Source organism: Muscardinus avellanarius (assembly GCF_963383645.1).
Source record: "Muscardinus avellanarius genome assembly, chromosome: 19".
NCBI classification, from domain to species: domain Eukaryota; kingdom Metazoa; phylum Chordata; class Mammalia; order Rodentia; family Gliridae; genus Muscardinus; species Muscardinus avellanarius.
This window is the reverse complement of record NC_137805.1, coordinates 41,501,616-41,517,276: the sequence shown is the minus strand read 5'-3', so window position 1 is coordinate 41,517,276 and position 15,661 is coordinate 41,501,616. Positions and strand designations below refer to the sequence as shown.

Genomic DNA, 15,661 nt, shown 5'->3' with positions numbered 1-15,661 from the left:
TGAAGAAAGTGGTTAGTTTCTCACTTGTGATCCAGTCTGTACTTTTCTAATCCTGGATCATTCATTCCCCTGTCCCATTTTCTCAAAGCCATCTCCACTCTTTTCCTGTCTATCTTACTGGTACCCTGTTCCCCAACAACTCCTGCTTGGAAGAATGCAGTTGTGGGTCTTGGCAGTGACCTTAGAGACAACTTATAGAAAAAGCAGTTAAAGATTTCCTTGCTCCACTTTGGTCTTAATGAAAGCATGCCTTGCTAGAGGCTGGCTGGGGACTCCGTCAGCCTGATCGCATGTATCGGCTGAGCCGTACCACTTCAGACCACTGTGGTCCTGCTGTGCCCAAATGCATACTCTAGCCCCTCTTAGATTCTTATAAAGTATCCAGCTTTTGTGTTATCCTAAATAGTAAGGTGAAGTTATTAAATAACTTTAGATAGCCTTCCAATATTAATTTGTTATTTAATATGTAAAAGTTCACAGTGAACTTCTATTAATGGGAAGTCACCTGGGTTCAATGTGGGTTCTCCAAAATGATCTGGGGGAGGGAGTTCCTACTGAAATCCCCGTAGAGATAGACAACACTAAGCTCTTCTGGTATCAGAATTCCAACAGGCAAGGAGCAGCTACAGCAAAAGCACACCTGGTCAGGTGTGGTGGCACACCTATATTCCTAGCACTTGGGAGGCCGAGACAGGAGGATCGCAGGTTTGAAGCCAGCCTCAGCAACATAATGAGACCCTCAGAAATTTAGCAAGACCCTGTTTTAAAATGAAAAGTAAAATAGGTTGGGGTATGGCATGGAGTAGAATGTCCCTGGGTTCAATCCCCGAATCACACACATTTAAAACCAACCAACTAGCCGGGCGTGGTGGCGCACACTTGTAATCCCAGCGTTTTGGATTACAAGGAGGATCACACAGGTTTGAAGCCAGCCTCAGCTACTGAGTGAGGCTCTCAGCAACTTAATGAGACCCTATTTCCAAATAAAGTATAAAAAATAGGTCCTGAAGTATAGCCCAGAGGTAGAAAAGCCCCTGGGTTCCACCTTCAGTACCACAATAATTAATTAACTAATTAATTAATTAAAACCTGAAACCCTCACCTAATTAAAAGATGGGCAGAAAAGCCTCAGAAAGATTTTAATGTTGGCTACAGATGATGGCAACGGGCAGAAAGCATGCAAAGTATGCCTTTAAGATGATGTTTCTGTGGTCATGACAAGGAAGGTGGTCTGGAAGCCTTATGTACTGCTTCTGCAGGGGCAAGATTCCAGGCTGTGGCTTCAGGCAGCTGCTTCACCTGTGGATGAGAGAGTTAGGCTAATAGTCTTTGTCTGAATCTGAGTTTTACCAAGCTTACCCTCCGAATATCACTGGGTGCCACCATTAGAAAATTCACTAAGCTGTGATATAAAATAGGAGGGGGGGGCATGTTCTATCTGGCTGTTGTCAAAGAACTGAGGATCTGCATGCATGTTCTAAGGAGAGCTTCGACCCCTGGCTCATTCTTTGGTGCCACTGACCTCTCATTGAATTAGGCAGCATTTCATTGATCCCAGACTGACATGGCTGCCCCTCCCAGGGCCCACTGTTTCCTCTGCCTGCTTCAGCCACAGCACTCACAGACGATTGATTTTCATTCAGATGTCTATGCTGTGTTTCTCACGGGATTGAAAGTGTGTGGAGGACAAGAAATGCCTTTTGTTTCCCTGGTGGTTAAGCCTTGTGCTCCCTGCACAGAGCTGTGGTGTGTTGGAGTGTGCTTGGCGAGGGCCATCAGGCTCACCTGCACTTAACACTCACAGATGTCTATCAAGTGGGATTTGTCTTACTTTTTTAAGTAACCATAGAAAATGTTAGAAAGTATTTCATTGTATTTGAAATAAGATACAATCTATAGACAGATTTTTTTTTTGCTTGCATCCAATCTTTTTACATAGCTGATATTTATATAACTTTAAGATCAATAGGGATGAAATAAATCATTTTTAAACCTAAAAAAATGGTGGTAGAGCCAGGCGTGGTGGCACACGCTTGTAATCCCCGCGCTTGGGAGGCAGAGACAGGAGGATCGTGCAGGTTTGAAGCCAGCCGCGCTCGCTGGCTTAGGAGACCCTGTTTCCAAATAAAAATATAAAATAGGTCTGGGAGTGTAGCCTGGAGGTAGAAGGGCTTCCAGGAACCCCAGTACCACCCCCCCCCAAAATGGTGGTAGATTCTTATTTTGAAAAAGAGTCAGAGAAAAGATAATTCTCATTGAAGTTGAGTTAAGGCTCAGATACTGAGCGTTCGAATCTTCCGGCCAGAGGGGCTGGTCAACAGCAGCATGATGCGTAATGCAGGCTCTTGGAGCCTTGCAGTGAACTTCCAGTGACCGGGAGCCTTTTCTGTTCTTGTTCACCTTAGTGGTATATTTGTGCTGCTGTGTGTGGAGCCGAGTGTCTCTCACTGAGAGCAGCATGGGTTAAGTGCCTCTAGGAGCATGGCACTGTTAGGTACTAAGTGTTTGCCAGCAAGAATCAGATCCCAGGGTTTGTACTCTTGAGGACCTGGCTCATGAGGAGGACATGGAGACTTATTAATGCATGTGTTGTGGACTGATGGGGATGTGATTTGTTGATGGAAACTCAGAAACCTGGCTGGAACCCTTGGAGTACTGTGAGAAGGTGATGTTTGAGTTGAGGCTCCAGACTCGTTAGGTTTCTAGCTGGAATGGAGGGGAAGGAAGGTGATCTGCCATCTTGGTAGCATGGTATTCACTTGCCCTATTCCAAGGAAGCCATTCAGATAACCCAGAAGGTGTCTCTTTGGCCCCACCCTAGATCTCTTCTGGATCCCTTACTGGTTTTTCCTGTAGCAAGTTTTCTAGACCCTGTCCCTATCCCACTCTGGTATTTTCAGATTTGAAATGTGTATGTGTTGATGGTGCACGCTTGTAATCCCAGTACTTGGGAGGCTGAAACAGGAGGATCGCAGGTTCACAATTAGCCTCAGCTAGTTAGTGAGACCTTGCTTCAAAATAAAGAATTAAAAAATAGGGCTGGGGCTGTAGCTCAGAGGTAGATTGCCCTTGGGTTCAATCCCCAGTACCCCCCCCCACACACACACACGAGTGTGTGTGGTATTCCTTTTAAATATATCTTGTGACGGGATCAGGCTGGCTTGGAATTTTCAATCCTCCTGCCTCATCCTCCTGAGTGGCTGGGATTACAAACTTGCAATGCCTCTTTTAAAGTGGCTGCCTTGTATAAAGTGTGCCTTTAACTTAGTAAGACCCTGTTTCCAAATAAAAATAAAACAGAGCTGGGGTGTAGCTTGGAGGTAGAATGCCCTGGGTTTAATCCCCAGCAAAACACACATACACACACACTCTCTCTCTCTCTCTCACACACACACACACCCTGCCCTTAATATGTATTAACTTAAAAAAAATTAAAGCTGGCCATCCTATTGACTCATTCTTTGAATTGAGAATTTACTAAAAACCATCAACTCTTTCCAAATGAACGGTTTCTGAATCATATTTCTCTGGAAGGTACATTACACATTTGTTATTTTGAATGTAAACATGTAACTACATTTGGTTCAACCAGTTATGGATCTACCTATCTATGCTATATGTGCCTGCATTTTTCCCTCTGTCCACTTGAACGCTTTGTGAAAGATCTTGTTGATCTTAAGGTACCAACTGCAAACCCTTAACCTTTTCTAGCCCTAGCCATAGCAAAGGGCCGCAACCTGTTGGGCTTGGCTTATTCTGCGTCATGCCCTGCTAGCTTCTAGTGGTTCCCCTTCTTTTCTCCTTAAGTCTGTGCAGAATTATACTTTTTTTTTGGCCAGATTTACTTCAGATTTTTTAATAGATAAAATATTGTAAGTACCAAAATCTCCTCTGTTCCCGTCCCTAGTCCCATTTCATTGTATTCCATTCCCTAATACATTTTCTCTCTTGATTTGCTCTCCCTCCAGAAGCAGTCTACCTTGAGTTTGGAGATTCTTATTCCCATGCGTTTTTGACTATTACCACTTATGTGTGACCCATGCATGATCAGTGAACTTTTTTTTCCTTTTAACAGATACACTGCAGCGGATATTCTTTATCTCTTTGTGCGTGTGTGTGAGGATTTCTCCAATCTCTGTATATACCTGGGATTAGAATTTCTGGGATAGCAACAGACTCTGTGCCTCTCCAGTTCTCAGGCCTCACCAGTCAGCTGTGCTCAGGCAGACTCATGAGCAAGCTTTAGTAGCTCCTGTTTCTCCACATCCTCACAACACTTGGCCCTGCAGGTTTTTAATTTTTTGTGTTTGTCCACCTGGTGATACAGTCTTCATGAGCATTTCCCCAGTTTCTAATGAGGTTGGGCCTTTTTTATGGGCTGGTGGGCTACTCAGTGTTTCTCTTTCGCATCACCATTGTCTTGGTCTACTCAGGGCAGTCCTGGGTGGTAGCAGAGGAAGAGCAGGCATTTTGATAACACAGCACTGGTTATCTAGGGTCATGTGACCCTTCCGTGACTGACTGGAACTCAGAGTTTCTGATTCTTGGTTGCTGCTCTTGGCATTGTATCTTGTTGCACCTTTTAGATCAGTGCTCTTCTGTTGTTACTGTTGTTGGATTGATGTCTAATATCCCCTCCAGCACCTAATGGAGTGATGCCGATGCTCTATTAGCTCCGTAAATACTTCTGGCGTGAATGAATGGATGATGATGGTTTGGTGCAGTTGACAAAACATATCCATAAGTCTGCTAAAGTGGAGGTAGTTTACCTTGCAGTGGTTTTACAAGTATCTGCATTTGTTAGATTTGATAAATAAAGAAACCAAATCAGCATTCAGCTTTCTGATATAGTTGCTGAATTAATCAGAGAAGATGTCAAAGTAAATCATGGATTAGTTTGTACTTCTAAAAAACAAATCTACACAGTCTTTGGAGGTGTGACAAATAGGTATTCAGGCTTTAGCGAGGAATAAGAATCCAAGAGGGGGATTTGATTAAATTACCCCTAGCTCTTTTTTTAATTTTCTGTTTTGAAACAGGGTCTCTCTCGGAGAGTCTTGCTAAGTTGATTCTGTCTTATATTTTGTAGTGACTTTGCTTTGGGATTTTGAGGAGTTCTTGGTACCTATTTTTTTCCCCTCTAGCAAAAAGACAGTAAATAAATTGTTGCCATGATTTATTGTTGTTTTGTTTTATTTTTAAGTTTTAAGTCTTATAAATTTGCAAAGGCATAATATATAATTATATATGTGGATATCTGAAATTTTCACTCAGATTTTTCCTTAAACATATGATTATGATAATATCTTACTCTGACAACGCACTCTATGGTTTACACAGAAACCCTTTGTAAAGAAACCCTTTGCAACAGCCCTTTGGTGGATGGAATTTTCTGTCTCTGATTACTTTGATCTCTAATTACGAATTTTGGCTGATGTTAGTTGTGGCATTAGAGATTGTGAGCTTTTTCAGTTGTGCCTTGAGCAAATTTGCAAGGGAGCCCTGATGTTAACTTTGGCAGGTTTTGTGCCCGCAAATATTGATTGAGCCAGAAGTCCTAGATGTAAAATGTCACCAGCGAATGTGCAGCCAAGGAAGGGAAGGAAAACTCATTACTGCAGCTCATCTGTAACTTCTGGGTCAGGCCACTCACCACCATCTGGAAAAAACGAGTGTTTGAAAACTCCCTTTTATTATGACAAAAGGTAGTCAGGAGAGGTTAACAGCAGATGATTTCTGAGCATTTCTGATTGGGGAGACCAATCAATCTGTCCATAAGCTTGGTAACATTCCATATGTCTAATTGCCTCAAGAGGTATTAGAAAGTTTTAAAACGATGAACTCCCCAAGCGGTGGTAGGAAGGAATTTAATTATGTGTATACTTCCCTTTCTCCCCAGTGTTGTGCATGCCCCCACTTTTCCACTGAACGTGTTTATTCTGTAAAAGAAAAGGCAATGGGAAAAGAAGAAGAAATAGGCTTGTCTTGACATATCCATTAAAACGAAAGCCAGAGCAAGACTAGACCTGTTCTTTCAGGGGACGAATTAGGGACCAGGGAAGGAAATTGTAAATTGAAAGGTTTCTCCTCCATGTAATGAACTCTGAGGGATTCAAAGCAGGGGGGGCCCAGATCAGGCAGGAGGCGGGTATCTGGTCACCAGAGGTATTGGAAGGTCTCAGCCTGTAAAAGGGATTCAGACTTCAGATAGGAGATTGATTAGGTTAGATCCAAAGTACTTGAAGTCTGGACTGACTCTTCTGCCTTGGAAAAACATGGCAAGAGATCTAGGCGGACACAAGTATTTTCTGTGGAATGAATACACAATTAATCTCCCATATAAATATGGATGTTAGAAACATAAATCAAAGAAAAATATTACCAAATAGATGGTAGTAAATTGTTGTCATGTGTCTTTCCTCAGAATTGGCTAATGAAAAAGTGCAACTGGTGTGGAGTGGAAGTATCTGTTAAATATTGTGACATTTAAAAACCTAACTATTAATGGTCAGAGCCCTTTCTAACTTTGAGTCTCATTAATTTTGAATCAGGTAGGGGAGGGGAGGGAAAGGGAGAGAGGTGCTATCCATGTGTTGTCTTCTATGGGCCAAGTGAGACTGTGCATTAGAAACCTCTCTCTCTCTTCTGTCTGTCTGTCTGTCTGTCTTGTATTAGGAATTGAATCCAGGGGCATTCTACTTCTACTTCAGAGCTATAACTCCCAGCCCTTTTTATTTTGAAACAGAGTATCAGTAAGTTTCTGAGGTTGGTCTTCAACCTGTGATCCTCCTGTCTCAGCCTCCCAAGTACTGGATTACAGTCATGTATCACTGTACCTGGCTAGAAATATCAGTCTTGGATGTGCAGGCATCCATTTATACATAAGTGTCTATGTGAAAAGAGTTACTATTCCCAGTTTGTAGACCGAGGAAACTAATCCTAGGGTTGTTAAGTAGAAGGGCCGGGATTCAGATTTAGGAAAATCAGACTCTAAAATCAGGCTGTCACCATTGCAAACAGGTTAGAAATCACCGTCATGGATTAGAAGTCTTTTCCTGTTGATGGCTTTGAGCCCTAACTCTCCAGCCTAAAATAGGAATGAGTCTACATTCTTCCATTTTAATAGTAACTTTGTTTATGTGTTTCCTGGTGATTTTCCCCCCAACATTCTCTTATTCTCTCCAACCAGCTTTGAGTCATATGGAGAAAGAAAATCATTGTATTGGGAATTAGAAGCCTTGTAATCTTGCCCACCACACACGAGTTGTTTAAACCCACGGGGCTCAGAATTCCCTATTCTGTAGAATGGTAAACTAGATTATCACTTCAAACTCATATTTCTGAGTTCTACCTATTGTTTGATATTTGAGAAACAGCACTTCATGCTCTACTTAGAAGATCCTTTTCTTAAGTTATGTGAGCACTTTAGTGCTGAGTGAGGAATTCCTAGTTCATTATAAGGCTTCTTTTGACATTTTTCTCTTAGTAGGTAGGATTGGGCATTTTTTTTCTCCTGTTACTATAGAAGCATCTTTTATGAATTATCCCTTTCTTGGCTAGGTAACTTGGAATGTCAAGCTATATTTAGACACACACACACACACACACACACACACACACACACACGCTGTTATATCCTTATACAAATGTGCTCTTCACATTAATAATTGCACTGTGTTTTCATAACTTACCATAATGATACCATTATTGCTTATTATAGAAGTTCACGTTCTCCCCCCTCCTCAAGTCTTAATTGAGGTCGAGACAGACCATAAATGTGATAATATAGATTGCACGCTCAGAGGAAATGGAGTTGGTTCCATAGTGGAGTTTTAATTTAGGCTCCGTTCTGGTGATGTAGCCTCTTCCTATGGTACATTACTTTGAGCCCAATATAACTGCATGTTCCCACAGCCCCTCATTATAGCTGCAGCTTCTCACTGCTTTTTAATTAAAAAAAAAAAAAGAGGGGAAAAATGAAACCTAAAGCTTAGGTTGGATATTGTCTGGGAACGCAGGGAGTATCCTAGGCAGATTGCTTATTTTAATTTTTTAACCCTTTCAGTGCTTTCGTGAGATGTCTTGATTTCTTTTCAGAGGGAGCTGGAGATACACATATACAACAGGATTATTGAAAAGTTAAGGTGTCGTGTACAGTATCTTAAAGACTGCAGTAAGCTTTGAGTAAGCGGAGTCCCTTTGTATCCTAGAAAGTCACGTGGTTGGAGGGTGGCCAATGCTTAGTGAGCTTTTATTCCACTTACTGTGTTGGGGAATAAGGTGGGGAACACAGACATTTGTAAAAATCCTTTAAGCTTCATTTTCTGGTACAGCAGAAGTTAAGAGTTAATCTTTTTTTTTCTCTAGTGCTATAGACAACAGAAGTAGAGAAATGACTTTATTAAACATCTGCTTTGTCATTCCTTCAACTTGAGGGATTCCAAATTTTGAGACACCAAAACAAATTACTCTCCAAAGGCTGCTGGCAAGAATGGCTTAAGCCTCTTGGGCCTGGCTGTGCTGGGAGAGCTGGGTCTGCGCGGTTGGCCTCTGCAGGTTGTGAGCCCGAGTCCCGTTTGGCTCAGTAGCCCCTGGGCTCCCCTGGAGTGAAGTCAGCTCAAGGTCTGAACGCTCCCCCCCCCCTTTTTTTTTCTTGTTTTATTTTTTCATAAACAGTTGGGTAAATATAATCAAAAAGTATATTTCTGGAAAAGGCTATGGAGCTAGCTTCCTAATTCATACTAATCCCTATTTCACTCATTGTTGCTGGACTGATGGTTCTAATTTGGCTTTATTAGGGAGCTGGAGAGCCTCTAGATCTCTGCTGCGGAGTCCTATAGCCTTAAGCCCCAGTGGCTGTTGAGCACAGGAAATGGGGTTAGTCTAATTAAGATGGACCTAAACTGTAAATACTACCAGGTTCCAAAAGACTTGATAGGAAAAAAGTAAAATATCGAATTAGCAATTTTTATATTGACTACATGTTGAAGTGAGAATATTTAGATATATTGGGTTATGTTAGATACTAAATCATTTTCTATCTTTTTTCTTTTTTTATGTGTGGCTCTTAAAATATTTCAAATTCTGTCTATTGCTTGCATTAGGCTTCATTTGGACACTGCTGTAAACTCTTAAGCTCTGATAGCCAGGTTCTAATTGTCTTGTATGCCACTTCTGTGCCCAGTACCCAGCACAGGTCCTTAGACATAGTTGCACATAATATTTGTTGAAGAAACATCCTCACCTTTATTACTAAATCTCAGGGATGAGTAGAAACTTTTGTATTTGAAATGTTAGTTTTTGAAAATGAACTAATTGAAGGTCGCGGTGTAAAGAGCAGAAGCTCTGAGTATCACCCTTGGGAGAGGAAGATGCTGAGCTAAAGTGCCTGCGGACCTTTGCATGGCCCATCGCCACGGGGAGGTGTCCTGATGTGCTGCTGTGCTCTGCAGAGCTGAGGGTTTAGCCTGGCGTGGTGGCGCATGCTTGTAATCCCAGCAGTTGGGAGGCTGAGACTGGAGTATTGCACAGGTTCAAAGCCAGCCTCAGTTACTTAGTGAGGCTCTCAGCAACTTAATAGCCCAGAAGTAGAAAAGCCCCTGGGTTCCACCCCCAGTACCAAAAAAAAAAAAAAAAAAAAAAAAAAAAAGAGGAGGGCTGGAATAGCTGAACCTAAAAGTTGCTCTCCTAGGGATGGTGTGCTTAGGCTATTCCTGAAAGTTAGGAAATAACTGGATACAGTGGCCCAAGCCTGTAATCCAGGACTTTTGGAGGCTGAGAGATGATTACAGGTTCAAAGCTAGCCTCGGCAACTTTGTGAGACCCTGTTTCAAAATAATTTTAAAAAAAGGCTGGGAGTATATCCTGAAGGTAAAACAGCCCTATGTTTGATCCCTGGTGCCAAAATTAAAGTTAGAGCCGGGTGTGGTGGCACACGCTTACAATCCCAGCATTCAGGAGGCTTAGACCAGAGGATTGCGGTTCACAGACAGCCTCAGCTACTTAGTGAGGCTCTTTGCAATTCAGTGAGACCCTGCTTCAAAATAAAATAAAAAAATAGGGCTGGGGGTGTAGCTCGGAGCTAGAATGCCCCTGGGTTCCGTCCCCAGTACAGCAAATATTAAATAAATAAATAAGTTAGAGAATCATCTCATCTTGTCTTAACCTACACCAGCCCTGTCTGTTCTTGTGGCCCAATTGCAAACCTGGCTCTTTCTTGGGCCAGCTGATTACTTGATGATGATACTCTATTAAGATATTTGTAGATTTGATGATTTAACCAAGTTCTTGTATGACTTACACTTATGGGTGTATGTAAGTCCCTCAGATATGTGTCAGTTAGGGTCTTGGAATTATGGCAGATGAGCAAATTTCCCAGAGATCAGGTTCAGTTTTAAGAAGGGACCAGGTTGTCCTTGCAAGAGTTTATTAGACCATCTCAGGCATCCTGTCTCCTACTTATAAAACAATACTGCTAACGACTTCTGGCCCCCAGAGACATGGTGGAGATTAAAGTTCTGCAAGGAAAGTGCTATTTCAGTGGAAATTGTTAAAAGTAAAAATAAAACTCCTCCCCTGACCTCTGCAATGCTTGGTTTAAAGAAGTGGCTTGGAAGTGTTTGCAAAGGGACGGAGCCAGTGTTTCTTCAGCTTGCGTTTAGCTGTGGCAGGTGTAGCTCTCTCCCCTTTCCTGTGGTCCACTGCCTTCTCTCTCAGCCCTCAGAGCTAAACGACGGAGGGCTTCTCTCTGTGGAGAACTCTGGAGCTCATGCCTTGACTTGGCTGCTGCAGCAGGCTCTTGCTAATCAAACTCGCAGCGGGGCTTGTTTTATGAGCCTGCAAGAATTCGCGGTTCCCAGGGGGCTGAAGTTCCTTACCTGCTGTGGAGCTACAGATTTTTAATGCGAAGCCTGCCCCCTTTCCAGAGAAACTACCTTCGCTTTCCCTTCTCACTTGACAACTAGCACCTCCTTTTCCTTTCCGACATAGTTACTGACATGATGATTTCTTTTTCCTCTTTTTTTTTAGGGCAGAGCATTAATAATGGTAGTAGATTTTTGCATTTAAGGAAATAGGGTTCATATGAGATTATAGTCTATCCCATGGGGACCAGCAAGAGAAACAACAGCAGGCGGTACCCCACAGGCTAAACCGTCCCCGCTAGTTTCCTGGGCCATGCCATGCTTAGACTTGCTCACACACCTGGTATGCACACCAGCAGGATCCATGAATGCAGCGGGAGTGACTTTCCACCCCCGGCACAGTGCAGTGCAGTGACAGTCACAGGTGAGATGTGTGATGTGCGTGAGAGAAACTTACCTGCTATTACCACACGGCTTAGCAGGCTGCCGGCGAGCCTGCGTTTTCTTCTGTTTGGTAGTAACACACTGCATTACACTGCACAGTGTGGCGGGGCAGTTTTCATGCCAGGTGAAGAACAGCTCACGAAGGAACCAGACACAAATGCTCGGTTGGGGAAGACAGGCTCCCTTGGGTTAGATCTTAGTGATCATTTTATACATTATTTCGAGCTTTCATTTTAAAAGCAGTCTTTCGAAGTCCATAGGAAAAAGGCTTGTAATCTCCATCTGTAGTTCAGAAACCGAGGCTTAGAGAGGTGGACAGGGTGCCACCATCCCTCCAGCGGCAGGTGGAGTTGAGGGCAGCAGCGGGCCCCAGTGTGTCTCCTCAGTCAGTAGCGCTCTGTTTTATTCTAGTTTAATGGGTCCTGGAATCATGGCACATGGGCAGACTTTGCAGAGATCAGGTTCAGCTTTAAGAAGGGACCAGCTTGTCCTTGCCATGTGAGGCGTCCTCTCCCTGCTTCATTTCAGTAGTGCCCATTTCTTCAAGGATTGTGTTGTAAAAGACAAAACGAGGCCCTGTCAGAGCGGCAGAAGGGGCCTCAGAGAAGGGATCAGGATGCCAGTTCTGTCTTCCATGACACTGTTTGTAACCTTGAGTGATACTTGGCTTCTGGGACTTTTAAAACATTTTTAACTAAAAACTTTAATTGACAAGTAATTGCGTATATTTATGGGATGCAGGATGGGTTGTTCCCATCCCATCATCTCTTGTGGAGATCAAACCCAGGGCCTCATGTATGCTACAGCCAAGCTACATCCCCAGCCCTTCTTATTTCAGTTTTAAGACAGGGTACCACTGAGTGGCCCAGGCTGGCCTCAAACTCGCAATCCCCCTGCCTCGGCCTTCTGAGTAGCTGGGTTTATAGTTGTGGACCACCATAAGTCCAGTTCAATGTGATGTTATAATCTGTTTATAATGTGGAATGATTAAATCATGCTAATTAGCAAGTCTATTACATTACATCCCATTTTTTGTGTGTGTGAAGAAAACATTTGAAACTTACTTTTTAGTAAGTAAGAGTGTGAAAGTATGTGCTTAGTCACCGTGCTGTGCAATAGATGGCTGGAGCTCATCTCTTCCAACTGGAACTGCACTTTATGATCAGCCCCTTCCCTTGCCCCCAGCCTTTTATTTCTCTACTTCTGAGTTCAACTCCTTAAAATCCCATACTTACCTGAGATCATGTGGTACTTATCTTCTGTGCCTGGTTTATTTCACTTACTGTGATGTCGCCCTGGTTGACCCATGCTGTTGGAAATGACAGACTTTCCTTCTTTTTATGGCTGAATAGTACTCCTTTGTATATGTACAGATACCACATTTCTTTTTTTTTTTTTTTTTTGGTACTGGAGATGGAACCCAGGGGCATTTTACCTCCGAGCTCTACACCAGCCCTATTTTGTATTCTTTTATTTTGAAACAGGGTCTCACTGAGTTACAAAGGGCCTCGCTAAGTAGAGGAGGCTGTCCTTGAACCACAGCCCTCCTGTCTCAGCCTCCCGATGCTGGCATTACAAGCGTGCGCCACCACACCCGGCTATCCATTCATCTTTTGATGGACAACTAGGTTGCTTCCATATTTTAGCTATTGTGAATTATGCTGCAAAGAACATGAATTGTGCTGCAGCTTTCTCTCTGTTTGGTATAATGATCTCACTTCCTTTGGATGTATATTAACAGTGCATAAAGTCCCCTTTTCTTCACACCCTCAGCAGTTCTAACAGGTGTGAGGTGAGGGCTCACTGTGGCCTTCATTTGCATTTCCCTGATTAGTAAGATCACTGCACACGCGCATGTGTGTGTCGTGCCGGGGATTGACCCAAGGAGCATTCTACCTCAAGGCTACGCTCCCAGGCCTGGTTTTTATTTTTATGTATTTTTTGAAACAGGGTCTCACTAGGTTGTTGAGAATTATGCTACATTGCTGAGGTTGTCCTCAAACCTGTGATCCTCCTGTCTCAGCCTCCCAATATCTGGGATTAGATTACCCGTATGTGCCACCGTACCCAGCTCCATTTTTTCACGTAGGTTGGACATTGGTATATCTTCATTTGAAAAGTGTCTGTTTTAGCCGGGCGTGGTGGCGCACGCTTGTAATCCCCGCGCTTGGGAGGCGGAGACAGGAGGATCGCGCAGGTTCGAAGCCAGCCGCGCACGCTGGCTTAGGAGACCCTGTTTCCAAAAATGAAAATGTAAAAATAGGTCTGGGAGCGTAGCCCGGAGGTAGAAGGGCTTCCAGGAACCCCAGTACCACCAAAAAAAAAAAAAAAAAAGAAAAGTGTCTGTTTTGGTCCTTTGCTTGACCTCTGGCCACTTTTTGCTTTTGCAAAAAATAGGATTTGAAGTGCAGTAGATCTTTGGAAATTGCATATGGTACAGTATTCTCTGAACTACTTCTTAGAGATTATAAAGATTTTGAAATTTTTCATAGGGGGGTCAATTAAAACCTCAGCATGTGCTGCGTGGTGGGGTATCTTGGTGAGTCGTACGTCCTGTTCCCGTCTCAAGGTTGTTTTATTCCTTGTGCTTTCTGGATAAACAAGAACTTTTGTGAAGTTGTAAAACTGCATATTTTTAAAAAATCTGTGAAAAAAGCCACTGTTTATGGTGTATTTATAGAATTATTAAGAGTGTAAAAACATGGCTACGCAGAGCTTTCCTCCGTTCTGTGGGAATGTGTGCTGCGGTGCTTTTCTGTCAAGGAATCTTTGAAAGCTTTTAGGACGTTTGCTGTGTTTGCCTGTCTGCATCTTTTCCAACTGTAACATCCTGTGTTTCTTTTCTCTGTCTCTCAGCCCAACAGGGGCACCAAACGTCCCCGGGATGATGAGGAGGAGGAGCTGAAGACGCGGCGGAAGCAAGCTGGTCCTCGAGAACGCAGCCGCCATCGGGAGGAGGAAGCAGCCGTGGTTGAAGAAGCGGACGATGACAAAAAAAGACTGCTTCAGATTATTGACAGAGAGGGCGAGGAGGAGGAGGAGGAGGTACTGGGGGGGCGGTGGGAGCCCAGGAGGCAGCCCCAGGCACTGTCTGCAGAGGCGCCGTGGACCAGAGACTCCAGTCCTCTTCGCTCCTGCTCCATCTGTGGATGGGGCTGGCAATTCTTACTTCATCCTGTTGATGTGGATGTGAAGTGGGATAATGGAGTTTAGCATTTTGCAAAGTATAAAGAACTTCACAGGTCGAGCCCTTAAACTTTATTCTAAGTCGGGCGTGGTGGCACATGCTTGTAAACTCAGTGCTTGGGAGGCTGAGACAGGAGGATTGCAGGCTTGTGGCCAGCCTCGGCTACTTAGTGAGGCCCTGCTTCAAAATTAAAAAACAAAATAGGGCTGGGTGCAGCTCAGAAGTAGAATGCCCCTTGTTTAATCTATTTGCCACAAAAAAAGAAGAAAAAAATTCTAGGTTACATGCTAAATCAGTCCCTGTGGGAATGGGGGCATGGGGGTGGTTGGTGTTGACTGGAGAGGTTGTCAGACTCCGAGGCTAGACCTTTGGAGGGCAGTAGAAGTGGAGAGGAAGCCATATTGGCAAAACAACGAAGGTGGTGAAATCAAAGGGTGCTGTCAGATTAGGCACTTAGGCGTGGATGGTGGAGTCCTGGCATGGTGGCACACACCTGCAGTCCTGGCACGCAGGAGGAGCACTCAAGCCCAGGAGTTTGAAGCCAGCCTGCGCAGCACAGTAAGACCCTGGCCCAAAGTTTAGGGAGGGACATGCCTTAGGGGCTTTCTGCTTTTGGCTCCTCAGGGTGCAGTTGGGCCTTTGCACTTACTCCTGCCCCAGGACCTTTGCGCCTCCAGCCTCTTTCTTGAGATGCTCTTTCCTTAGCTCCTGCCTAGCTGGTTTCTTCCCATTCAGGTCTCAGAGGGTCAGGTGCTTCCTCCAAGAAGCCTGTCGTGTCTTTGAGGTGCCCTGGAAGCCATTCCTGCGTTCTCTTACCACCTTATTCTGTATGTTGTCTTCACAGCACGTGTCATGATTTGAAATTCTTATTTGTTTATTTTACTCATTTGTGATTCTCGCCTCAGCCTCCCATGAAAACAGGGACTGGCTGTGTTTTGTTCACAGCTGTATCTCCAGCACTCTGAATAATACCCAGCTCTTGGTAGGCCCTTGATAAATATTTATTGAATGAATAAATGAATGAAGCCAAGAAGAATAGAGGTAGAATATCAGTGATTAAAAACAAAACGACCTTCCTTTCGTGTCTTTTTAAATCCTTAAGCGTTAACTTGTATGTTATTTCACTCTGGCATTTTGTCCAATATGAATTATGGAAATAGATTCTTAA

At 43.6% G+C, this 15,661-nt stretch overlaps 1 protein-coding gene across 1 annotated transcript in view; it reads left to right on the top strand.

Annotated features, from left to right (window-relative positions):
- The window catches only part of CTNNBL1 (catenin beta like 1), a gene marked incomplete at both ends in the record, with an annotated part of 186,229 nt that overhangs the window by 26,658 nt on the left and 143,910 nt on the right, over nt 1-15,661 (top strand). Inside the window, one exon of the mRNA XM_080716304.1 lies at nt 14,163-14,351. Within this exon, the coding sequence (XP_080572430.1) occupies nt 14,163-14,351 (189 nt within the window). The remainder of the gene's footprint in view (nt 1-14,162; nt 14,352-15,661) is intronic.